The sequence below is a fragment of the Nelumbo lutea genome, chromosome 6 (genome assembly GCF_056320005.1).
Source record: "Nelumbo lutea isolate HS-2025 chromosome 6, American lotus-T2T, whole genome shotgun sequence".
Lineage (NCBI taxonomy): Eukaryota > Viridiplantae > Streptophyta > Magnoliopsida > Proteales > Nelumbonaceae > Nelumbo > Nelumbo lutea.
The window spans coordinates 12,964,786-12,991,676 of record NC_142689.1 but is presented as its reverse complement, the minus strand read 5'-3'; the positions used below and the strand labels follow the sequence as shown (position 1 = coordinate 12,991,676).

The following is a 26,891-nucleotide window of genomic DNA, read 5'->3' as shown; positions in this document are numbered from 1 at the left end:
ATCCTGGGTATGGTTTTGTTGAAACTCTCCCTTCAGTTAAAAACCGTCTAACCCGGGTGTTTCAACCATTGCCTCATTCAACCCAATAACTGGGTTACAAGTTGCATACTTAATTATGTGCAAATTTTTGGAAGCCATAACCTTGCACTCTGATGTTTGATTGGGGTTATCTTTTTTTTTTTTTGAGTAACTTTTCAAGTATACTTCCCAAGAACCTTAGGTGCCTTGCCTTGCTATTTTCGTAGAAAAACCCTTTTTTGGCCCCAAATTATATTTTTTATAAATAAAAAAAAATAAAAATCTGAATAAAAGAAATATAAATAAATGTAACATAATAGATATATTATATGTAATATATGCAAAACATAATTATACTATTTATTGATAAAATATGTATTTTTACATACACACATATAGTGTTGACGTAGAGGGGTTTGACTCATTTGACCTTGATAGTCGAACCGGTGACCTGTGACCCAAAGGAAAAAAAGTGGGTCGGCCTTCGGGTCGGTTTTTAAAACATTGTTTATCATACTAGTTATTGTTTAATATGCCAAATATATGATGCTAAAAATGTTCCCTTTTTTAACTTCTATATTTTTTGCATTTTATATATTTTTGAATTTTATTATTTAATTATGGCAACATCGATTGACCCATTTGACCCAAATGGTTTAATTTCTTACCACCACCTAATTATTTTTTAATATGTCAAATATATGATGTTAAAAATGTTTCATTTTTTAACTTCTATATTTTTTGCATTTTATATATTTTTGAATTTTATTATTTAATTATAATAACATGGATTGACCCATTTGACCCAAATGGTTTAATTTCTTACCACCACCTAGATGGAAACATTATTTTTTTCTAGGTAGATATTAAAAGTATAAGTTTTTATGTTATTGAAATTATTAATTTATTATGTATGGATTTAATTATAGAATTTAATGATGAGAAAAAACAAAGCCTTAAGTATATGATTCAATGAAGATGAATGTAAATTAATACCTTAAATATTGGATTTAATGAGAAAATTGAATGCATTGAATATCTTAAAATGATCTCTTTTCAACTCATTTAATATCAATAACCAATTATCCTATTTGCCCTCATTTTTTATCAATAAATTTAAATATAAAGGAGTAAGTTTCGTCCATATAAAATTCCAAAAATATTCTTGAGGCTATTCGTGCTTTTTAAAGTAGTATATATAGATATAGATATGAATGAGAGAGGGCTCCCTACAAATGAGCATTTTGGATATCACCAACCAGTACTTAATATTGGATATCACCAACCTAATAAAATTATAATGGATCTCTCTGTCTCTCGGTCCAGGCAGTTTGTAAGGTTTTCTGTTTAAAAATAAAAAAAAAAAAATGGAAAAGAAAAACATAGCGTTGGATACCAACAAACACATAGCCCATCCCTATTGTGGGAATAGGATCCCAATGAGAAACAAGCTGGGAGAATCCATGTTGCCTTGGTCCTGTGCTCAGGGGCCCCCTTTAAAACATATTTCTAGTTAAGGAAAGGAATCATGCTGTGGCATGGGTTTTAGGTATTGACAAGTAATGGATGTTGACCCATCAACAAAGGGATAATACCAAACAAATCCATCTCAAGCCCAGGATTAAAAATACAAGTGGGTTTGCTCGTGCATGATTATACTAATGTTTTGGTTGAGAGGGTATGATCCAATTTTTTAAATAAAATTTTCTTTTCTCAGAATGGCCCTGATTTGTCAAAGTAAAACCCATCCCTTATCAAGTAGAAAAAGAACAAGACAACTCCTCCAAAGTTTTCCTGCCTCTGCCATCTTCTTTTTTCCTTCTTTTCTTTTTGATGAAAGAAAAACTTGTCTCATCTCCTATTCAATGTTGAAATTATTTATTTTTCTTCTTAAATCTGTGAGGAGCCCACACAACAGCCAATGAAAAAGCAGTCGGTTAGGGAGAGTGGAGTAGGAGTCAGTGATTCTAGTGGGTTCCTGCCCAAGACCCCACCTCTTACTTCTTTGTTTATTTATTTATTTTTGTTCGTTTTTTTACATCTTTTCTTTCTTCAAAAGCCCACATCTTTCAGACAAGTCTGTAAGGACAAGATCTTCTGTCTTGCCATGGATGAGTTTGATATTTACTGCAGAGGGTGATAAAGCAACCCAGCTGAAATAATAAGGTTTCTTCGTAGAGAGGAGAGAGAAGAAGACAAAGACCCATGAAGGATCAATAGTTTCAAGAGTGTTACAGAGAGAAATAAAAACTGGACCCCTCGTTAAAAAGAAAGCTGCAATCTTTCTGTTTCTCTGTGTCCCTCTTTCAGTTGGGTGAAGAAGACTTGCTCGAGGCTTTCCAATAAAACTGAGGTACATAAATGGTAGGAATCAGTGAAGTATTGGTTCTATCTCTATTTTCTCCCTCAACGGTCAAAACTCCTCTCTTTTCATGTTTTATTTGCTTGAAGCTGATTTGCTGAAGATTTTCTTAGTCCAGAGAGTTGAATACCAGTGAGTATTTGATTTTGCTTTCTTCTCTGCATCTAAATTGGTTTTCGATTGCTTCTTTCTGTAAGATGGTCTGAGCACAAGATTTTGCATGGCGAGTCAAAGAGTTGGAGAGACTGGTCTATCAGATTCAGGACCTTCAAATTATCCAGTCTTTCATGGCATCAGCCACCCCACCATCAATTACATGTACTGCTCTTCAATCCTTTCCTTGTTCTTCTCTGTCTTCTCCTTGTCTACACGATTCAAAAATTAAAATTTTGAACTCATTGTCCTTCAATGGGTTTTGGTTTTCTTCTCTTCCATTCATTCATTCTCTCTTCTTTTCACTTATACTTACCTTGTTAATATGCTTTTCTCTTATATGGGTTTCATGTTCAGTAATCAACAGGGCTCTGCTTTTGATTTCGGAGAGTTGGAACAGGCAATTGTGCTCCAAGAAATTAAGAGTAGAAACGATGAAGCCAAAAGGAGTATGTTTCTCTATGCTTTTCCCTTTTGTGACGTTTGCTAAGCATAACCAACTGCAAAGAGAGAGAGAGAGAGAGATGTTTGAATTTGTCCAAACAAACCTCAAGGTGGCTTGCCTTTTCCAACGCAGTAATCATTCTCAGGCAGGAAACTTGAATGGCATGAGGCATCAAACATGGAAACCTGACCTCTCAGCATGATTTACTGACTCTTAACTGCAGAAGGGGGAATCAATTCCCCTGTTTGATATAGCTGGAAGATATGGGAATTTTTATTTGATGATCCTCAAGGATTCTGCTTTTGTGATTCTTGCAGCTTTTTTAACTGCAACCAGGCCAGCTGCTACTCTGGAAATGTTCCCGTCATGGCCAATGAGATTCCAGCAAACTCCAAGAGTATTCTTCCCCTTTGACTCTTTTCTCTTCCTATGTGGCTTAATGAATCTCGATAGCAATAACAATGGAAACTGCAGCATATCTCTCTCCTTTTTTCTTTTCTCATTGTGATTAAGAAGATCCTTCTACTGCTCGAATTGAATTTCTGATCTGGGTCTGTGATAAATAAGTGGGGATATAAGATTTTGCAGGTTACTTTGATGGTTCTGAACTGATTGATTTTTTTGTTGTTTTGTTTTTTCTTTCAATTCAGGGAAGCTCAAAGTCAGGAGAGAGTACTGACTCAGGGTCTGCTCAGAATACTCTATCCTGTAAAGCCGATTCTCGGTTGGAACCAGCATCTCCTATCAGTAAAAAGGGATTGGATCAGTCTATCGATCAGAAACCGATTCAGCAACAACACAAAGTAGAAATGGCAAACGATACATCAAGAGCAGGACTTTCACCAAATCAACAAGCCAAACAACCGGAAAAGGTCCTTAACTGCTACCAGCTACCACTCTAATGATCTCTTCTTCTCTCTCCAAATCCCAAAAACTCAGGAAAAGTTGACATATATTTAGCTAAGACCACTGTGACTGGCTTGAATTTTACCTGTATACAAAAAGGACACAAATCCCAACAACCCTTAGAGAATCAACCAAAGCCACAGAGATGTCCAGCAGTCCAGCTTTCCAAATGATTTTCTGATAGAAATCTGACACATTAAGAAGATAAGTTCAGCCCATCTCAAGAGAAGTTCCAAAGGCATCACTGTTCCATAATTTATTCTTGACTTATCATAGTAACGCCTTTACCTTGGCCCCCTAGCTCGAAGTAAAAGCCCTTATTTATAGTTTTTTTATTGTCAGAATCATTAATTCTTTGATCTTGAAATCCTAAATCACACAGTTCCAGAAAAGGCAGATAACCCCATATCATGATCACTTTAATACCCCAAACAATTAAGGGAAGGAAAAGAAACTGTGCGAGCTTTCTAATTGCTCTTTGTTGTCAAAAGTCATTAGCATATTGAAGAATAACAAACAGAAATCTTCAAACCCAAGAAAAGTTAGCATCTTAAAAAAGTTAAATCCCAAGTCCCAACTATTTTATTGTATTGCACTGTTTGTTACGCTTCAGCTCTAGGTTCTCTTCCTGACTTCTCAGATTTTCTCTCATAGCCATTTGCAGCTTCAGTCCAACACCCCCAACCCAACAAAATATAAAAAAATAAAGGAAAAAAAAAGAGAATATGTAGTGTTCTTCTCTGAGTTTTTTCTTCTTTAGATTCTTCAATTTTAAAACCCATTTGCTAAAAAAAAAACAGATCTTTAGGTTTTCCACCTTTAAAACAAGTAAACTGTAATATACTTTATTACTGTGCATTTCTTAATGGGTAGTGTTTAGTATACTTATGGGGTCCTCAGCCTAAAAGCTCATTACCTCCTGAAAGGAAAAGCCAGCCAAAAATTGCCCAGAAAGGCTCTATTTGCGTTTTGACTTATTGTTAATTAAAACATTTCTTTTTGTTTCTAAAATGTTGCAGAGAAGAGGAGCCGGTTCAACTTCAGAGAAAACACTCGATGCAAAGGTCATGAAGCGATTAGAATTACTTTTTTTTACTTCTTCTCCTCTCTCTCTCTCTCTCTCGATATTTTACGTTGTTTGTCCAACTGCTTCCCTTTAGCTTCAGACTGTCAAGCTGATATTGTCAAACTTTTGTTTGAATTTTTCAATTACTTGTTTCAGACACTAAGGCGGTTGGCTCAGAATAGAGAAGCAGCAAGAAAGAGCCGACTGAGAAAAAAGGTGGGTCAGATTCCGACGGCCCTTTGTCACTGGAAAACATAAATTCTGATTTACTTCAAACGAGAATACTCTAGAACCCCAGAAACCCATTTCTTTTTTATGTAAATATTTTCCGTTTGCAGGCTTATGTACAGCAGCTAGAGTCTAGTAGGATAAAGCTTACTCAGTTAGAGCAGGAGCTTCAAAGAGCAAGATCTCAGGTTCCAAATATTTAATTTATTATCATCTATATAAATCTATTCACAACTATCTTTCCAGTTATAAATTTATACCTTAATTCATCATTTTTTTGCTGTTGAATTGGTGATCTGTAGGGTCTCTTCTTAGGAGCCGGTGGTGCAGCGGGTGGAAATATCAGTTCCGGTGAGTTTTTTTTTTTTTTTTTTTTTTTTTCAGCAGTTTTTGAATTCACAGTTCTTTCCAACATATTAGAAACAAAAATTCAGGAAAAAGTGACGAAAGATCTTTCTGGTTCCTAGTCCATTTTGATGGTGATCTCTTATTACTTCTGGACTGGGGTCCATGCGAGCAAAATTATTATAACTGTTGCTGTCGATTATGCAGGAGCTGCGATATTCGACATGGAGTATTCAAGGTGGTTAGAGGATGATCAGAGGCACTTGTCGGAGCTCCGGACAGGTCTGCACGCTCATTTGTCGGACGGCGACCTCCGGGTAATATTAGACGGATATCTAGTTCACTACGACGAGATTTTCCGGCTGAAGGCTGTTGCTGCCAAATCTGACGTCTTCCACCTCGTTACCGGAATGTGGGCAACTCCGGCGGAGCGCTGCTTCCTCTGGATGGGTGGCTTCCGGCCATCGGAACTCATTAAGGTCCAAAATAGAAAATTCTTTAATTTCTTTTATACAACATTCTTCCTTACGTGTTCACTGTTCAGTTTTCTGTAAAGGATTGGTTGGGGGTATTTAAGTCTTTTTGAAAAGTTCAACCAGGTGGGTACGTTCGTAATTTCATTGAAAATTCAAGGGCCGACTTTGGTGGTTTCAAGGTCTGAATCTGACCTGAGTTTGAGGAGAGGTCATGGTCATTCACCTTTCACAGTATGACTGAACCTTTGAGTCCTTCAATGTCCTATTTTACAGTTATGCCATCATTTCACGTAACAGTTAAAAACTTAAAAAAGCAAATGACCCAACTCTCCCTTGAACTTTACAAAATGCCCAAAGTAACCTCACCCCGGAGATCAATGATCCTGCAATGCATGGTTCTATAGTCTCTACGTTCATTTCTTCTCCAAACTCCAAACTGTTGATTGACTTTCCCGCCATTTTTGTTGGGCTGTGTTTGTTTGAATTCATGAGCAGATATTGACGCCTCAGCTGGACACATTGACGGAGCAGCAGTTCGTGGGCATATGTGGTCTGCAGCAATCCTCACAGCAGGCAGAGGAGGCCCTCTCTCAGGGTTTGGAGCAGCTCCACCAGTCTCTCTCTGACACCGTCGCAACCGGGGCTCTCAGCGACGGGACCCTGGTCCAGAACTACATGGATCAGATGGCCATCGCATTGGGCAAGCTCTCAAACCTCGAAGGGTTCGTTCGACAGGTAACCTAAATTCGAACCGAATTCAACTCAAGCCTTGATCCCAACTATTTGGGGTCAGCTACACGAATCTTGTCCCACCATTGTCCTCTATCTATCAAAATCACAAACAGTGGCTAGCCAATTACACCCTAATCTTGGTCTCTCAAGTTTCCATGGTGACATGGAGACCCTGGTGTACATAATTTGCTTACACCAATTTTCTTTTAGCCTTAGAAAAGGGACTGAAATGGACCTTGATAGATCATGGAGCCAAATTCCTGCCACAATTCTGGCTTACAATTGGAGTGAGGGTTTCTATTATGTTAGAAAGGGGCATGATTCATTCTCTCTCTTGTGATGGAGATTGATTTAACATTAGTTCTTCTATTATCTTGTTTTTCATATTTTTAATTCCTCTTAATGAAATAACCACCCTAAGAGAGCAAAGGCAATAATTTGTAGGCTCAGAGGCCACACTCGTGACCCAATCAAGTAAAGCCTTGGTAGAGCCCATAAGGGCTCAGAGGCCACACAGATGGGGTTGGCCAGCCAGCTAGGTCCTTTACATAGTCCAGTGATCTTAGACGTGGAATCCCATTAAGGGGTTTGATCACCTTTGATCTCTTGCCATCTGGCAAAAGTTGGCGTTTTCAGGGAAGTTCGCGTGTAGGGTAGACATGTGTATACGGTCAATCCTCTTGGAGACTTCTGAGAAATTCACTCTTTAATTATGATGTGTCCCTTGAGAACCAAGGTTGGAGACACTCTCTCTAATAATGCATAGAGCTTAGCTAGTGAAGGTCTATCACGTTAAATGACCTAAACACCCCTGACTTGTTATTTGCTCTTGCTTTGATGGACGGTGGGGATATGTCACGTCACCCCCTTGAGGCACCAGATTGTTGCATGTTTGCCACGATATCATGTGATCATCAACCATTGGTAGATGTGTGAATGGTCAGAAGAGTAAATTTGCTTGTGGGGCGGGATATTTGATTACACCCGAGAGAAAGTCAAAAGATTAATATTTCTCTTAATTTTTCCTTTAAAGTAGACAAGGGCAGTATATCGTATACAATTGGGTGTCATTTTCTATGCAAAGTCATTTTAATTCGGACACATTTTCCGTACTTATTACATGAGGGCCCCTCCCAAGGGCCTGCCCTTTAAAAAAAAAAAAAAAAAACTTTTTTTGAGGCTTCATCATAATATCAATGAGGTGGCATCAATTTAATGGCCATGTCTCCTACAACTAGGAGATCTGGACCCACCATCAATAAAAAATTCTCATGGCAGTCTATCCACCGTCTGATAAAGTGTGGAGCCCATTTGCTTTGATGGTGGGTCCTGATCTGCTCGTGGAAGATTGGGAGAGCAGAGCATCCTCACTATAACATAGCCCATTTTTTTTTAATTAATAGAAAAAAGTTTTAAGAAGTCTCAATCAGGAGGTGGTAAGAAAGGGACCATACTATATACCCTAAGCACCTCCTGATGTGGAAACCCTAACCACACCCATCAACAAAATTAAAAAAATCTTTTGAGAACAAAGTTGAACAAGAATATTTAATCAATAAACCAATAAAAAATGGAAATTCCATATTTTTTATGCATGATTAGAAGAGTCCAAATCTCACACAATAAAGATAGATTCATGGATTTCAACTCTTTTGAAATTTTGTTTAGGGGTTTTTGCACAAGAGGACCCAATTGCAAATTGGGTTGTGTATGGATGATGGTTCAGTTGTCTGATTGAGCAATAAATTAATTAACATGTCTCTGTCAGTCTAGATTTGTTTACTTCTCTTATTTTCTAAGGGTTGATTGTTTTTTTTTTTTCTTTCATTTTTTCAAATTGCAGGCTGATAATTTGAGGCAGCAAACGCTTCATCAGATGCGTCGGATTCTGACCATTCGACAAGCTGCAAGGTGTTTCTTGGCAATTGGGGAATATTACAATAGATTACGAGCCCTCAGTTCCTTGTGGGTTTCTCGCCCTAGAGAGTATGATCTACCTCTATTTATGCTATTTAATTTAATTTAATTAATTTATTCTTTTTTGGGGGTTTTAACAACTTGTCATCAGCGATTAAATATTGTTTCATTATAAAAAACCCATTATTTTTAATGTCGAAAGAAAATGATAAAAAATATAACTTTGGTCTTTAATTTCTTTGGTTTTGGTTTTTAATTAGATTTCACATATTTTTACAATGTTAGGAATTTGATCAGTGATGAGAATTCATGCCAGACCACGACGGAGTTACAGATGGTTCAGTCGGCACAAAACCATTTTTCAACCTTCTGATCGAGAACACGTTAATTGCAGCAAGTCTCCTTGCTGCTCATTAGCCATTGAAGAGTTCTTTTCTCTTTCTCTCTCTTTTTTGCTTTCTCTTTTAATCTTTTATATTTCTTGTAATAGTTCATATCGATATGTCATGTAAATGTCAATCAATTTCATGTGCCGTAAGGAAGCTTCTATTTAATCAGAGAGAGAGAGAGAGAGAGTTAAAAAAAAAGAAAAGAAGAGAAAAACAATATTTAATAGAAACGATTGGGGGTGGTAGGTTGTGGTTGATCTCCACCAGTGAATTGTTAGGAACAAGATTAATCTAATGCAGAAATGATATGAGGGAATTGGGGATAAAAATGGGGAATGAGAGTTTAAAAAAACATTCATTCTTTAGAAGATAGAGAAATAAAGGTATAATTTGCATCAATTTGGGAGAGGATTAGAATCAATACCCTTTCTTTCTTTCTTTCAAGTAATTGACTAGAGCTGCAAATGGATTGGATCCAATTTAATCCGTCAGAATTAAATTGAATTTGGAATGTGAATAACATTAATAAATAAAACTCAAAGTGGTCAAAATATTATTTAGTATTAATAAAATGAACTAAAAGTAACTTTGATGTTGTATGTCATGAACTTGTTTGAAACTTGAAAAATTCTTGCATCCAACTTATCTTCATTAATCTAAATTCTCTAATGAAAAGATTTAAAAAAGAAAAACTTATGACTCGCTCTTTGGTAAAAATACAACATTTAAACCAATTTTACTAATAACTGCAATATAAATTTTAAGTGTTTATAAGCATATATACTTAAATCAAATGGGTGGGTTCATATTCAATTTGTAGTATAAAATTGGAGTGAACACCCTTAACTTGATCAGCGCTACAACTGATTAATTAAAGTCAATTCATATACTTAATTTTATTTGTTATTGATAAAAGAAAATTTGACAGATTTAGTAGAGAGTTCAAGCTTTTGTGGCTCAATTGGATGTTGCTTTGTCTTGCAAGCCCAAAATCATAGGGTGGTAGATCCTTCTTCTTCTTCTTCTTCTTTCTATTTTTCTTTTTTTTTTCTTTTTTTTTGTATGATGGTGGTGGGGTCTATAACAGGGGTAGCCCGTCCTCCAAACTCATACCCCCAACCCTGATGTAGATGGGATTTGATCTCAAGCCTCCACTACAACTGGCAAGAGGCCTTACCTAACTAGCCAGTTGGCACTTAAGATGATAGAGGTGGTTTTAAGGGGACATTCTTTTTTCAGATTTTGAGAGGGGAAAAATTGGTCAATGGGATTTTGGTTCTCATTGATCAAGAATTCCATGTTCTTTTTTCAGATTTATGTAGGAACCATGGAAAGTTTATTTTCCTAGGCACAACCCGGATAAGTGATAACTGTCTTGTAGATGGGTAAATAACATTTTCACTTAAGGAGAAAGTTGCCAACACTTGAATGGGACAAAAAAAACCCTTTTAATAATAAATTTTTATGGTTAAAATGATCATTGCCTTATTTATATAAGAAATAAAAGAACATAAATAAATACACTTAGTTGGATAAGTATCTTTTCCTCGAAAAAATTACTATTTATCGGAATAAATAACTTACAAAAAATGTGAAAGGGGCCTAAGTGTAAAGAAAAGGAAAACATTGTTCATGATGATGCTTCGGGATTAGATAAGATAGAAGGGGTTTTAATAATTAATGATTGAACATAGAGACCCTCCGAATCCCTTTAAATGGTGTGTGGAAAGGTTAAAAAACTGACACGTATCTTATGATATGCACCAATAGTTGTGATATTTTGAACTTTAATATCAAGAAAATTATAGATTTAAAGCTGTATCTGATATCGGATCGGATGTATATCGTGTAATGTTGAGTCCATTCAATTCGTAATTGATCTGTTTGGTTGGGTGGAAAAAAGGTTTATGAATGTTTTTTCCGGAAATGAATTTTAAGAAAAATTTCTCGGGATATTGGTTTCTTGGTGTTTGGTTGAAAAAATATGGAAAATGGCTAGTAAGACCACTTCCATTACTTGCAATGAGTGCTGGTAGCTGAGCAAGTGGAAAACGAGCCTTCTTCTTCTTCTCAACATGGAAAAAAGTTTTACAGTTAAATAAAAGAAAATTATAAATTTAAAACTGTATGTGATATTTGGATACGAGTCCATTCATTTCGTAGTTAATCTGTTTGGTTGGGTGGAAAACAAAGTTAAGAAATGGATGGTTTTTCTCTGAATGATTTTAAGGAAAAAAAAAAAATATTGGGGCATTGATTTCTTGTTGTTTGGTTGAAAAAAACGATGGAAAATGACTAGAAAAACCACTTCCATTATTTACAATTAGTGCTGGTAGAGGGAAATTGAGCCTCTTCCTCCTCCTTCTCAACATGGGAAAACATTTTACTGTTTGAAAAAGATTTCAGCCGTTTTCTGAGGGCAAGCTTGTAAAAATGTCATTGGCTTTCTATCCAACCAAATAGAGCGAACAATGATTATCCTCAAATAAAAGTTTTTAATTTCAAATTAAGGAAAAGAAAGGAAAGAAAAGAAAAGAAAAACTTTAAATGATTCTAGGAACAGAATCCAATTTCTTGCAGAATTCCACCAACCAATACCCAGCCCACCCACCATTTGTATGGAGTGCATGGTATATTGGTAAGGGAAGTGTGAGCTGGTTGTACAGACGAAGTGTTGCTCAAATAATTGAACAGAAACTTCCAGGAAGAGAAGCAATGAAGCCATTAACAAATCTTGGGGATCTATCACTGGGTCTTCCCTTTTTTGTCTGTGTTATTTCTTTCACAGGTTCTCCCACTCTCCTTCTTTGTTTTCTCTCTTTCGTTTTGTTTTTCATGTATCATTGTTCTCAACAACCTGTTTTTCTCCTAAATCCCCAGAAATATAGGTAGCCAATCACATCCAGCTTTTGAGGAACCCCTTGCCATTCAAGATCATAATCTTTTCTAGCTTTTACATCACAAAAAAATAATTCAGTAAGTTATGGGGAAATGTTCCTTTCAAATGGCCTGGATTTAACAACTTCAGAACTTAGCTTGCCAATCAGGTCTCTTTGTGGGCTCATCAAATTCCAAAATTCCAAACCAAGAGTTGGGATTTTTAATTCTCTTCAATGACCCAGCCCCTCGTTGAAAGAAAAGAAAAGAAAAAAAAAAGATTCTATTTGAATTGCTTAACATCAAGCAGATCTAAAGCCTAGGCAGTAGGTAGGGCTGCATTAGTAGACTTTGCACAGCTCAAACATGGATTTTTCTAAGTGTAATCACTGTAATTGTCTGTAATTTCCTCAATATGTTGTTGAATTGATGATCCAAAGTCTTAGTAACTGGACAAAACACTAAGAGTCTGTTTGGTTGGTAGTTGGAATCGGAATCAGAATTAGAATTAAAATCTATTGGCATTAAAATCGAAATGATCTTTATTCCTTCTACCTGTTTGATTCAGATTGGAATTCGAAATCAGAATCCGAATTGGAATCAGCTGGAATAGATTCACATTCCCTAAGGGAGGGGGAGGGAATGGCTATTCCCTCAAATTGGGGAAAGCCAGTGAAAGAGAATGGGATCCCAATTCCGCCCACGCCCAACCAAACGGTTGGAGACCATTCCGATTCCTATTCCAGACGTTTATTCCCACGAAACAAAACAAATGGATCCTAAAAACTTAAATCACTGTAATTGTCTGTAATCCTCCCCCGAGATCACATACAAAATGAGGTTTCTCCCATTTTCTTTCAAGAAACTCAGAATGGATTTTTCTATTCACAATCACTGTAATTGTCTGTAATCTCCTCAATATCTGCACGTTATACTGGAAGGTACTCTGAATTTCTGAGTTTAGGCAGGTCTGATGCATGATTTAATTGGGCTGAGCAGGGACTCACTAATTTATATCCACTAAGGAAAATATCTAGATTAACAAAAAGCAACATGGAACCAATCATAATGCCCCACACATCCTTAAAAACAAGGGCCCACAGGTCCTATGTATTTTATGTGGTCTCCATATATTTTATGACAGTCATGAGACGTTACCATTGGTTCTACGGTCTATGACATAGCCATTCAGGGACAGAATTAGAATTTTATGTTAGGGGATCAAAAGCTAATAAACATGGATTAGGGGGCCAAGTAATGTTGAATCTAAAAAGTTTAATTTGCTAGGTGAGAGGTCCTTGAATTGGTTTTTATTCTCTAATATGCCCTTTTAAGCGATGGTTTATTGGGCATAAAACATGGACAAATATAGGCCCATCCATACCTTGTGCTGAAGTTTGATAAATTATAATGGAGGAGGCGAGGATAGAACAGTAAGTCACTTAGTCAAATACTCTTTGATACCATCTCAATGAATCATTCAACCTAAAAGCTTAAACTCTTAGGTGATGTCCCTAAATAGGCTTTTATTCTCTAAGGGGCATTCTTTTTTTTTTTTTGGATTTTGAAACGGGGGAAAGTTGGTCAATGGGATTTTGATTCCCATTAACCAAAAAACTCATGTTCTTTTTCCATGGTTTTTAAAAATGAATCGGTCAGGGGTCCGATTATCGGTTCGAATGGTTAATTGGTCAGTTTACCGGTGTGCTGACCAAAATCAACAGTTTTAAGGAAAAAGCGATCAGGTGACCGGTTTTAAGGAAAAATCGGTCAAGTGACCGGTTCCCGATTTTTTTTGTCTAATCGTCCGGTCTGGTCCGGTTTTGAAAACAGTGCTTTTTTCAGATTTATGTGAGAATAAGGGAAAGTTTATTTTCTTGGGTATACCGATCTCTTAGGTGAGTAAATAACTTTCCCACCTGGGGGAAAGTTGCCAACACTTGTGTTAGGCCCAGTGAGACAGAGAGTCCCAAGCCTAGTAAGAAGGAGATTCCAGGCGAAGCTCTTCAGGCCCATCAAGCCCAACCGAGAACCCAGAACCTCACGAGAGTCACTCCCCCACTTACCTATGTGTACACGTGTTGCCCGCGTATAGAGTAGAGCAGGCACGCTCAGAGTTTGTTGAGATATTATGAATTGTACGGCCATGCATTATAAAGGCCAATCATGTATTGCGCAAAAGGCATGAATGAACCAGCCATTATTCTCTCTCTCTCTCTTTCTTCTTCCTCTCGTCTTCTACTTTGGTCCTTTCAGGAGGGCGAGTTCCCTCAAACTAGCTCACCAATCAACCCGCAAGAGTAGGGATCTATCAACTTGAATGGGACAAAAATGCCTCTTTTAATAATTGAGTTTTATAGCTAAAATGATCATTGCCTTATTTACGTGGGAAATAAAAGAACATGGGTAAATGTACTTACCCGGATAAGTCTTTCCTAGGAAACACTTACTTGGGTACCAAAAAGCAAACGGGGAATAAAAGCTTTTCTTATTTTGAGTTCCACAAACAAACCGTCTTGTTTGGAAACAAATTATTCTTAAACAAAAAACATGGTAAACATGTTATTGATTGTAAATGTGTTTTTCATTCCTAAAATCGGGAAAAAACGTGTTCTTGAATTTCTGAATTGGAATAACATGTTTTCATTTTAAATCTTACAATATACATATCATCATCTTTCATGAATCATACAATATATTTTCTCCAACATTTATTTTTATTTTAAAAACTATCATTTTGTTTTTGTTTTTTGAAACAAAACCAATTTGTTTTTGTCTCAAAACAAAAACAAACTTCAAGGACATGTTTTGCTTTTTCAGTGATGTGGCAATTTCAAAGATAGATGAAAACAAAAACATTCACATTATAGAACACCCCTTTAATGAGTGATGGTGGCATCCGTATATCGGGGTGAGCATTTCTAACCCAGCCCATGCTGGCCCAGCCCAGCCCAATGCTTCATGGTTGTATATATATGAAGCTTCTTTTATGGTCTTCATGGAAGCAAAGGCTGGACAATGGTTTGATAAATCAACGGAGTAAACATTCCATTCTTGATTCAGTTCACCACCTGCTCGTTCCCTGTACCTGTAGGAGCACCTTAGAAGGTCATTGAACTTGGGTTGGAAATGCCGCTTATTCAGTAATATTATTCCACACAACCCCTGTTGATTCATATACTCACAGAAGAAACAATTCAATTCAATTTCAGGCTATAAAGTCATGATCTTTCTTCTTCATCTCCAAGATGGGAAGTTTCTACTCCCTTAGGCTGTGCTTGGTTTGAAGGAAAAAGTATGAAAAGGAAGGGAAAGGTAAGAAAACCTTTACAAAACTTGTATAGGTTTTCCTACCTTTTCCTTCAAACCAAACAAAACGTTAACAATCGAGTTGCAGCCTTGAATGTTGCAGTAGCCGGAGGTGGAACAGAAGGAACATTGTGTTTGAGGGTGTTGGGCAGCAATTTTGGCACTGTAGTCTGTTTTAGTTGAGTACATTGATGGACTCCACTACTACTATAGGATTCTCCTCTGGGTCAATGAGTACAGATGATAACCATAGGCATCAATGTGCTCAACTAAGACTTGCCTGGTCTTAGACTCATTTAGTCGGTGGTGGGTGCACAGATAATTGATCCATTCAGAAGATTCTGAGACTCCTCTGATGGGTGCTTTAATTTAGTGCAATACACTCTAGCCAATGTATATAACTGCAACTCCATGTTGGTTTCTTTTCCTTCTGTTTGTGGGGAGATAAACCAGTGGACAGAACTTTAGCTTCAAATACAGCCACAATGTCAAAGTTGCCAATAATGGAAACTCTCTTGGTGTTTGGACCGAGGACGTACTTTTTTATCATTTGGAACAGAATCGATGTTCCTAGTTATTTCACTTTCAAGTACTAAAGCAAGTCCTCATTATTCCTCTTTTTTCAGTTACAGACTTCAACTCACACCGAAACAGTATAGGGCTGGACCAGCCTAAGAAATTCTCTTGATGGATTCCACCTCATCAAATCCTTCCATTTTGCCAACTTGTCCAACTCTATTAACTTTGTGTAAATCGGATTCCATCATGAGCAATTCCAATGTCCATCTAGTCCTATTCTTCAAGGTTGGTGATTTTCTTGTCAATCTGTCATTGGTAGTTCTTATTTGGTCACAACGGAGGTCTTCAATCAGGTCTTATTTGGTCTCATCCCTTCAGAAACTTTAGCATAACCAAAAGCTGGAGACAAGAATGGAGTTTCTGAAAGCTCAGAGTGGGATGGATAAAGTGATCATTCATATAAAAGTGTAATTTCTTTTCTTTCTACACCCTTTTTCAAGGTTCATTTATGTGCGTAACAAAAGGGCTCAACCATCAAGCCCCTAAACAAGTAGCAAGACCACAAGATGCATCTGCTGAGGTAAGTCCATGATAAATAATATCCAATCATCATCATCATCCACGCCTTATCCGAACTAACATGGTCAGCAATAAATAATATCACAATAATACTAAAAAATCATAAATTTAAGTCCCTAAATCTATGTTTGGTTTGAAAGAAAGAGTAGGGAAAGGAAGGGAAATGCAGGGAAACCTATACAAGATTTGTAAAGGTTTTCCTTCCTTTCCTTTCTTTTCCCTACTTTTTCCTTCAAACCAAACATAACCCAAGAGAAACAGAAACCAAGTACATGCTCCTCTGAAACCCACCCCAAACCAGAGCATGAGCTAATGATCCATTTGAATCTAAGCTTCCCTCATAGAACCGAGAATACATGGGGCTGGATTTAGATTGTAGGGGGATTCTGAGATTCAATGGGTAATGGAAACGGTTATCCTCGTCAATATACAAACAGCTAAAAATACGTTCTCTCCTGGATCATTTTCCGCTCTGTGTTTCCACTTCAGCCACAATCCAAACACAGCCTGAAAGACGCTGAAAAAATAATTATATGAATGATATGGAAGGAAATACTAATAGCAGATCTGCAGATGTATTGATAAAACCCAAGTTTTTGTTCCTTCATAACCTTCTAGTTGAGGTCCTTACGAAAAACACAACTAAGATTTTACCAACTCAGCACCATCATCCACTTCCATCAAAATATAAACTTCAGCACCTTCCTCATTAGCCGATTTCCCCTCTAAACCATTCCTATATAATCAAAACCTCTGTTTGCATCTGCTTCAACATTGTCAGACTCAGATTGGACAACCATTTTGGTCACTGAGTCACAGGTTATATGGTCTGGCCTTCTGGTTCAACCATTTGACTCAGTAAAATAAAAATAATAAATACTTTCAGATTATCTTTCAAAGCTATTTTATATTAAAATAAACTTAAAACAATAAATGTTTTAGGTTGTAATAGGTATTAATACACTTATTTGAGGTTTGACCAGGCCAACATTTCTAAGAACCGGGTAGTCTAAAAATCATTTTGGCTGCCAGTTCCCAGTTTTGATGGCCCAACTGCCTAGTGGGGCCCGCGTTTAAAGCAATGCTATGCTCCAATCTGCAGCCTGTCACAATTTCTTCCCTCACTAGAAGAACCAAGTGGTGAACTCTTCTTTTTTACATCATCATGAACAAGCATTGAAGGGCTTAGACCATTCTTAACATACCTTCCCTTTTGACCACTAGACACTTCATTGTATTGAAATACAATATCATGATCCCTCCTTGGATTTGCTGTGGCATTGTGGCAACCGTAACTCCAGTAATATTAGAAGCTTCCATTATAATAGTATTAGACCTCTGAACCTCTCAAATGAACTTGTCATGATTAATCATTAATGGTATAGCCTTGTTTTCTGGCAGAGAACTCTCCACTTCATGTTGAGATCCATCCTTCTCCACATTAACACCTTTTTTTAATCAATAAAACAAGGTTTTAACCCTCCATTAAATGATATTTGATTCCAAAACTTAACTCAGTCCAAGTGTAGATATTATTATGACTAAACCACACACAATGCAAATCCCAATTATCAACCCCCCCCCCCCCCCTAAATAACTTCTTTGTTCAACATGTTCTCATTGAAAGTTGTACAGACTCCCTCAGTGACCCATTTAAGGCTAAATGGTGCATGACCTCCATGTATACTCCATTTGCGCAGTCAGGAGAGAGAACAAGCTCCTAACCTTCAAGCATGATTTTGACTTCATAAACCTCTCTTGCAACAATAAGTCAACATGTAGAGGTCATATCTTTGACTCCTAAGAATCCCTACATGTCTAATGAACCTCAAGGAGGCATCCTTTCAGTCAAAAGTAATGGATCATCGACATTTGTTTGCAACTGTCTCAAACTTTAGAATACACCAAGTATGAAGAGGGAAATACTAACTATGTTTATCCAAACATCTTAGAGAATTTGTCATTCTGATACTGCCAACCTCTGGAAACCAGCAATCAACATGAAACTCCATTGACCAATGAAGAGAACATTCACATATGAGAATAAAAAAATCAGCCAACCAAACATCTGTGTAACAGCTCATCTTTTGCATAAACCTCCAACTGACTTGACTTCAACTGTACTGCACTGAGCAGTTCCACAATCTGTAATCACCTCTATCATCTTCAAATTTCTACTAGATAAAAATGTGGCATGGGCATTGAATCCAATGCACCACAGATATTCTGAGTAACAGTAATAGAACTATTATGAATTTTTCCCCTAGAGGAAATGAAAAACCAAATGATGCATTTCCTCTATGAACCGTTCTACTGGACATGTGGAACCTATAATCTCAGCTCTACAATATTCCAGGCTATCAAATTGTTATTAACTTAGGGTGTGATCCATTCAAGACATTCTCTTCCTATTGCACAAAGGATAAAGAAGTAATTCAACAAATCAATGCTTAAAGAGTTAAGAACCCAAATGATGCATTTCCTCTATGAACTGTTCTACTGGACATGTGGAACCTATAATCTCAGCTCTACAATATTCCAGGCTATCAAATTGTTATTAACTTAGGGTGTGATCCATTCAAGACATTCTCTTCCTATTGCACAAAGGATAAAGAAGTAATTCAACAAATCAATGCTTAAAGAGTTAAGAACCATAGTTAAAAGGATCTCTTACAATTAGACGAATGGAGCTCTTCATCTATAGAGCTTGGATTGTTTGACAAGCACAATGAGTAAAGTTTTGATTTTCACAAAATAAGCAATTGAGTGAGAGAGAATAAAAGACATCCATAATTAGCTTAACATTTTGCATTTCACAAAGTTTCACTGCCAACTGCTTGGTTGCAACAAGATTTTCAGCTCATCAAGCATGCACCATTCACTGTATTAGGCATTTACGTGTGATGCACATGTCAAAGGTACAGGAGACACCATATGATGGATTTTACCTAGGAAATCCCCCATACCAAATTAGTTCATCTTAAACACCCGGTCTATAAGTTATCTAACTCACGGGGTTTAACAGAGATTGGGATATGTATATCTCTTGCTGCATTCAAATTAATTATAAATTTTGATTGGCACATGTAAAATTAATCATTAGAATCAAGAATCAGATTATTCAGAAACTTAAACAGAAATCCGATTGAAAATCATATTTTTTAGTCAACATGATCATTCTATCACAAGAATGTTTTTCAAATTTCAACTTTGATATCTCTATTCTCTAGCTTCGAGAAGCATCAGCCAGAATCACAGAACTCACATCCAATGCTTCATTCCTTTTAGAAGTAAGACGATGTTTCAACCATTCTTCCAAGGTTTTACGATGAAGGGCATTCATGCTTATATAAGGTCGCCGTTCTTTAATTATCTTCTCTGCTTTTTTCCAATCTTCAGCAATGCCCATGGCAACTAAGACAGCACACATCACCAAAACGCTTCTTCCATGGCCTGCACATCATTCAGAATGACCTGTTAGCTGCAAATGAGAATATAACAAGCAAATTATGAAATTAAATTAGTGAAGTACAACTTCTAAAACAAGTTATCATAAACTTCTAGAGTCTGGGAAACAATATTGCAGTCATAAGCTTCCAGAGGAAAATTTAGTTTGCTGATTTTGGTGTCTTGAAACACAAACCACCCCATGTGATCCAGTACAATCAATTGAGATTTTTTTTTTTGTCAGCAACAGAAAAAAAATATTAATTAAGAGAAGAGATACAAATTTAACTTAAAAAATGCAATGTATCACTTATCATGACCTCTTTAACATCTCTCCTTGCACCATATTCCCTTTTTCTGAAGCTCTTCCCCTCTAAATTAATTCTTTTGAATTCATTTTAATAAAATTTTATGGCGAAAGTTATTTGAACAAAAGTACTGTTAATATCGGTTTAAATATCTTTTAATTTTTTTTTGGAAATGTAAAGTAATAAGTATCTTTTAAATTTTAACTTTATAGGTTGTATATAGTTTCTGTTTATACTTCATTGGAATTAATATCAGGGTTCAAATATGTAAGAAACAGCTCCTGACCCATTGCAACCTGGGTGACCAAGGTTCATATCTTGGTAACAGCCTATCTCTATGTGCAGGGGTAAGGCTGCATACAGCTGTCCCTCCTCATACCTTGCATTGGCAGGAGTCTCGTGCACTGCGATGCCCTTTTATTAATCTTAATATCAAGATTAAGAGTCAAATAACAAATTATATTATTCCATTTGAAATACACCAACCCATGAATCACACAGGTCCTCCTGACTATTCCAAATTTTCCATCTCAAGTTTTAAAATAAAAGCATAATAATCACTAATATATCTCTAGCCTTTTTTTTTCCAATAATGCATTTCCATTACTGTTTTTCCCCCTTGCAACCAAACTACACATGAATGTTTCCCATATAATTTTTTCCATATAAATAAGAACAGGTAAGACGTTCCAAACATGTAAGAAAGAACTATAGATGCACCCACTTGAGCCTCCTGTCTATCCGTAAACAGAAATTCAAGCAGATCATCTCACCCTTAGCCTCCTTCAAGATTCAAGAGTTGAATGTCATGCTACATTCCCAACTGGGGAGATCTAGATCAGCTTGTGTATATAATCATGGAGAATTCCTATAGTAAAGTTGGTTAAGATTAGAAATAACTGAACAGATTTATGCAACTGCCAAACAAGCAAAGAATATTGATTCTAACAAAAGATGAACAAACAGCCTTGAGCAACTCCAACATGGCTATAGAATGCAGACCAAATTGAAAGCTCCACAAAAAAAAAAAAAAAAAATGACTAGACCAAATAAACAAGAAGAGTTCACTTGCATTTCATGTTCAAGTCACAAGATGGATTTAAGCATCATAACTTACCAAACGCACAGTGGATAAAGACTGGCTTGTTCTGAGATCTCTTTCTACAAGCCCAACGAACAGCATTATCAATTTCCAACAGTTGAGGTGGTCTTGTATCCCACGTTGGAATGCATAGAAAAGCATTTCGAGAGAAAGCTGGATTTCTTGGGAGTTCACAAGTACAATCAATAATGGCGGGGTCGCCGGGAGGCAATTTATCCAATGAATAAGGCCACCCCCCAACATATAAACCCTCATATACTTCAGTGTAAGGGGGCTCCCTACTCCTCAACCTCCGCAAGAGCCCAAAACCCCGAACAAAGTACAAGAATGGGCCAAACAGAACTAACGACCAAATGGGAAACGTGCCATCTGAGCTTTTCCCCAGAAGCAGAGGAAGATTGATAGCTGGATGAGAGGCTATCGAGACCAAGAAACTAACCAAAGATGCATACAAGAAGGGAATTGAGAATAGCGTCCAGCCTGAATCTCTAAGATAAACAAACGTCAAGAACAGAACTGTTGCTTTAAATCCAATTAATCTAGATATACCCAATTTCATATCTTTCCCTTCTTCCTTGGGGGGTTTAACTTGGGTTTTGTTGGTGAAGAGGTGTGTTTCTTTTCCTACTAAATTCAATGTTATAAAAAAACCAAAAAGTAGCTGGAGCAGAAAAACAGGCAACACTAAAATAGTACAAAGAAAAATCAAGCCACAAATTTTACTGGGTAATATCGTTTGATGGGTTTCTAGAAATTTTCTCTCTAACACTGAAGCAGCAGGAAAATTACAACAAGACGGTCTAAATAGCTTTTTCTCGATGAACAAAGAAACTAAGTTAAACAGAAAAAAGGAGAATGAAAAGGCATAAAAAACCCAGTAGAGCTGAATAAACAAAAAAAAAAGGAAGATTTCGAATAATATATAGAGGGTTTGATAATTAACCAAGTTTACAGAGAACCATTAGCGTCTCCTTCTCTCTCTTGTCTCCGTTTCGCGAAGAAACAAAAAGCCTTGGCTACTGGAAGCGAAAGTGAGGGCCCAATACGTGATGGATGTATGTGGAATGTGGGATCAGGCCCGCAAAACACCATACTTGAAAAACATAAAAGGGATCAGCTTGGAAGGTCGTCACTTGTCAATATCCAGTATTTACACGCGGCTACAAAACGGTGATTTCATTTATAAGCGGAGCGATGTTTGCAAAACAACGAGCGCCTTTTTAGCTGTGCTGTGCTGCCTCGATGCAGGCGTTTTTAGGATACAGGCTTAAGCCTTAAATGGCGTGAGGCGTAACTAGACTTGAGGCGTATCTATGACCTGGCTTGATTAAAATACTGTTAGGTTCGAATTCGAGCTCGAGATCGACTCGAATTATATTTTTTTTGGCTCGAGCTCGATTCGATTAAATATTCAATGAGTTCGATGTCTCGTAGAAAGCTCGAAAATAAATATATTTATATATTTTATATGTATGATATTTTTTATAATATATAATATATTTTTATATTATATAGAAATATAGAATATAAAAATATATTTTATAGTATTTTTTATAATATAATATATATGATATTTTTTATTATATCTATATTGCTAATAAAAGAGCCAATTACCCCATTTTTTGGACTTTTTATTAGACATGAATTATAAATAGTTTTATCTTGGAGATAATGTCACGTGCAATTGCATATACATGTTTACTAGTAGGTATGTATGTATGTACATGGTTTTCAAAATCAGATCGGACCGGAAAATTTGGGAATTGGTCTGGTGATTGATTCTGTTTTCCCCAAAACTGGATTTTTGCCAAAAAAATATTGATTCGGTCAGAAAACTATTGACTCGGGCGGTTGAACCGTTCGAACTATTCAATAGTTTTGACTGTTTTTTATTTTTTAATTTCTTTTGTCAGATGGGTCGTCCGTTCAGTTCAAACGATCAGGTCGTTCAACCCGAGAACCAGACCCCTGACCAGTTCGTTGTCTAGTTCGGTTTTAAAAACTTTGTGTATGTATGTGTTAATTGATCCAAGCTCGGGAGCTTTCGAGCCAAATCTTTTATTGGTCGAGCTCGAATAACTAATCGAGCTTACCCCAAGGTTTGAACTTGATTCAAGCTCGATTAAAAACGAACTCAAATTAAGCCTAATCAAATTCGAGCCCAAACTGTTGGATTAGAGCTCAATTTGATTGCAGTTCTATTTCTGCCATTCATGATTATTTACTGGTTTATTAAAAATATATATTTTATATATGATCAAATAAAAAATAAAAATGAAAAATCAATAAGACAAATTAAGTTATATTAGTTTCTCTTCGAGTTTTAAAGAATTCGATGCAAAAAAGTGTGAATCAAGAAATCAAGTGGGATTTTTTTTAAATTATTCTAAATCTAACATCCCAAGTTTGTTATTTTTCTTATTTCTCTTTCTAATGGAATTATTTTCTTTCATATTGATTTTTTCTTTGCATAGATTAAATCAATCAAGTTGTTTCCTTTCTTCTATATTGTTATGTGACCATAAATCTAATATATGGATAATTCATCATATGATCCTATTTTTGAAAACAATTTTTTAGGATAAAGAATTTTTTATCATCTAAAACATTATGATTGGTCATTTGAATACTAGCAATTATGCACACGCTTTGTACATAACAATTTTGGATGATAATGGCCATGATAGTACTAATATGTTTTGAACATTTTCTACAATCTTTTTATATTTTTGTGTGTACAAATAATTCATATTTATCACACTTATTATTGTTTAATATGATGAATATATATAATATTAGAGATGTGCTTAAATCTTTTCTACAAAGCTTTTGTATTTCATAATTTTTTTTTATTTTTGTCATTTTAAATTTTATTATTTAATTATGTCATCAATGGTTAACACATTTGATCCAAAAGGCTAATTGGTTGACATGCCACCAAATAGGAAAACAATTCCTTTATTTTGTTTTTTTTTTTATATTTTGTATTTTGTTTTCCATCATCAATATAATCACACTTATTTTTCTTTAATATCATTAATATATAATATTAGAGATGTACCCAAATGTTTTCTACAAAATTTCTGTTTTTTTTATCTTTTAAAATTTTATTGGTTAATTATGATATCAAGGGTTGACACATTTGACCCTAAAGGTTGAATTATTAACCTTCCACCAAATAAGAAAATAACTTCATTCTTATCAATTTAAAATTTTCTATTTCATTTTCATCATCAATAAAAGATAATTTTTTATCATCTTTATTTTTATTTAATATGATTAATATAAAATATTAGTGAGTTTCTACATTTATATATTTCTTTGTGTTTTTATCTTATATACCTTAAATATAAGACTTAATAAGAGGGAATTGAATTAGGGTATTTTAGTCAAAAAATGATTCAATGAAAAATAATAACTAATCCACTAGAGAGAATCAAATTCAAAAACAAGGGTATTTAAGTCAAATAAAGTTTTACACTCTCATTCGTACTTTTAGTACTAGTACTATACTATATAGATTTGAGAACTTATGATTTTGAAACTTGAAATGTTAAAGGTTCATAATTGTTAGTTGATTAGTTATTATTTTATTGCTTAAAAGCTATAACGTATAAACTTATGTTTTATGGATATTTGTACATTCTATCATTTTAATTTGATATATCATTTTTTATTATCACCTATAAACTTTAAGTAATTTTCCCTAACCTTTAAGGCTTACAACACCTTGAAACTTGCACTTTAACTTTTTGGGCCATTATGCCTCAACTACACATCTACGCCTTTAACCTTTTAAAACCTTAGGTTTGTGCCTCTAAATGCAACCAACCCAACCGGTTAAAAAAGTTGTATTTGGTTGGTGCCTTTAAGTACAACTTGGGGTTGGCCCAAACCAACCCAATTGATTAAAAAGCTGAATTTGGTAGGTCTGAACAATAGGTTGAGTTAGGGCCATTCCAACATTAAGTTGGCCAAATTCAAGTTTAATGTCTTAGATAGGGATGGGGATGATTTTTCCCTTGCGAGGACGGGCACTGAGAGAGCACTCCCAGCCCCTGCAAGGACCCCAATCCCCGCCCTGTGGGATCTCCACTACTATATATGTATGTGTATGTTTATACATGTACATATGTATACATGCATCTATATATTAATATTGAATATGTTTAAATCTTCTCTAATAGGATTATAAATTTTAATTATTATTTTTATTTTTTAAATAAAAAGATAAAAACAAAATGATTCACATTATAAAAAATCACGAAAAGTAATAAAACAGAAGTGTAGATTTTCGTGGGAACGATGGAGAAGGGGAGAGGCTCCCCGTCCCCGCCTCGCCCCATTGCAATTCCTGGCCTTAAGATAGTCTGGCCCAAGTCAAACACGATGTAACATCTTCATGATTAAAAGTAGCCCTGAAAGAATATCATTTTTAACTATTAACATCATCATGAATACACAATAGCCAAAAAAGGGAGTAGTTGTTTCTTGTTTGAATGAATTAAGAGGTAGAACTTTTAGCATCATTATTGCCTCACTTTTCCTCAAAGAGATAATGGAAATCTCAATCTCGTTTACTTTGCAAATAACCCCTACAGCTAACACAAAGTGCTATTGCTGAGGCCTGACTTTAGCTGTTGGGGGCCAACAACCTATGCTGTTGAGAGAATTTCTGAAAATGCCACGTTACCATGAGAATGGGTAAATTAGTAATTACATCTTAATTTATTTTGATTAAAAACCAAAGTATGGACATGAATAGATGAACTGCCTAGAACGTGCCAGTGATAAACTGTCTTAACAGCCTATGCTGTTGGACCCCAACAGCCAAAGTTAACCCTCTTTGAGATATTGCCAAATATGGATCACTCCAGGTTGAGGCTTATTTGAAAGCTGTCTCAAGTCTAAGTAGTTTTCTCAAGACAAAATCCACCCTGTTTTATGGTTAATATGGGTTTAATGGTTGCAAATATTCTTTCTGGTTATTTGAACTTTTGAAGCAACTGAATGTTAATTAGTTGTGTGCATGGTCGGACCAACATCTGTGTTGTAACCGTAAGAGTTCAGTCCGACTGAAAGTGCGGTGTGATATTGTATAAAGCTTTGTATTGTGGCTAGATGTTGTCACCCTCTTTTTGTATCTATAAAATGAAATTCCCAAATTTACCAAATATCGTTTGCTTTAACATAATTTCAGAAACTCAAATAATTTGCTCATAATTATAGAAACTTGAGGGGTTCCCTATATAATTAAGGGTAAAAAACTTAAACCTCCTTGAGGTTTGTCATAAATACTTATACCTCCCCTCTAAATTCTAATAGTACTTAACGCTCCCCTATCTGAATGAGATGCAGTAATATTTGACAGAATTGATAAAAGGACATTTTTATCCTTTATTTTCCTTCAAATTTTCAAAGAGTTCCATCAGCTTTATCATTTTGAAATAAGAATGATTGTTATGATGGTTTTAGTTGGCTCAACCTTTGTACAATCACTTTGAGGGCTGCTCACAAGAGTTGATTCACAAAATTAATCTCGTGAACATTTTGGGGTAATTTGATGTGAAATCAGTTAGCTACTGAAACCGTGAAACCTTCATTAGATGGGAGGTTGTTAGAGAATGAAAGTTTTAGATTTTTTCGATAAAACTATGCAAAAGACTACCCAAAGCTACCTGGGCTAGAACAATGATGGCAAAGAAACAGCTAC

The 26,891-nt window shown here is 35.8% G+C and overlaps 2 protein-coding genes across 3 annotated transcripts; one reads left to right on the top strand and one right to left on the bottom strand.

Moving 5' to 3' along the window:
- The first annotated feature begins 1,814 nt into the window (after window positions 1–1,814).
- LOC148847414 (transcription factor TGA9-like) lies at window positions 1,815–9,186 on the top strand. Of its 2 annotated transcripts, none has more exons than XM_088951782.1 (13): window positions 1,815–2,371; window positions 2,578–2,698; window positions 2,891–2,982; window positions 3,296–3,375; window positions 3,629–3,850; window positions 4,904–4,948; window positions 5,107–5,166; window positions 5,289–5,366; window positions 5,481–5,529; window positions 5,731–6,002; window positions 6,495–6,734; window positions 8,575–8,717; window positions 8,934–9,186. In XM_088951782.1, exons 2-13 carry the CDS (start codon window positions 2,601–2,603, stop codon window positions 9,019–9,021), a joined length of 1,467 nt encoding a protein of 488 aa, XP_088807908.1. In that variant the 5' UTR covers window positions 1,815–2,371; window positions 2,578–2,600; the 3' UTR covers window positions 9,022–9,186. The 2 variants fall into 2 exon arrangements, with proteins under 2 accessions (XP_088807908.1, XP_088807907.1); XM_088951781.1 differs by having other exon boundaries at window positions 2,039–2,382.
- Window positions 9,187–19,413: 10,227 nt separating this feature from the next.
- LOC148847413 (uncharacterized) lies at window positions 19,414–22,511 on the bottom strand. Its single transcript, XM_088952171.1, has 2 exons — window positions 21,194–22,511; window positions 19,414–19,774 (listed from the first exon to the last, which is right to left on the bottom strand). Exons 1-2 carry the CDS (start codon window positions 21,735–21,737, stop codon window positions 19,548–19,550), a joined length of 771 nt encoding a protein of 256 aa, XP_088808297.1. The 5' UTR covers window positions 21,738–22,511; the 3' UTR covers window positions 19,414–19,547.
- Between the last annotated feature and the right edge of the window lie 4,380 nt (window positions 22,512–26,891).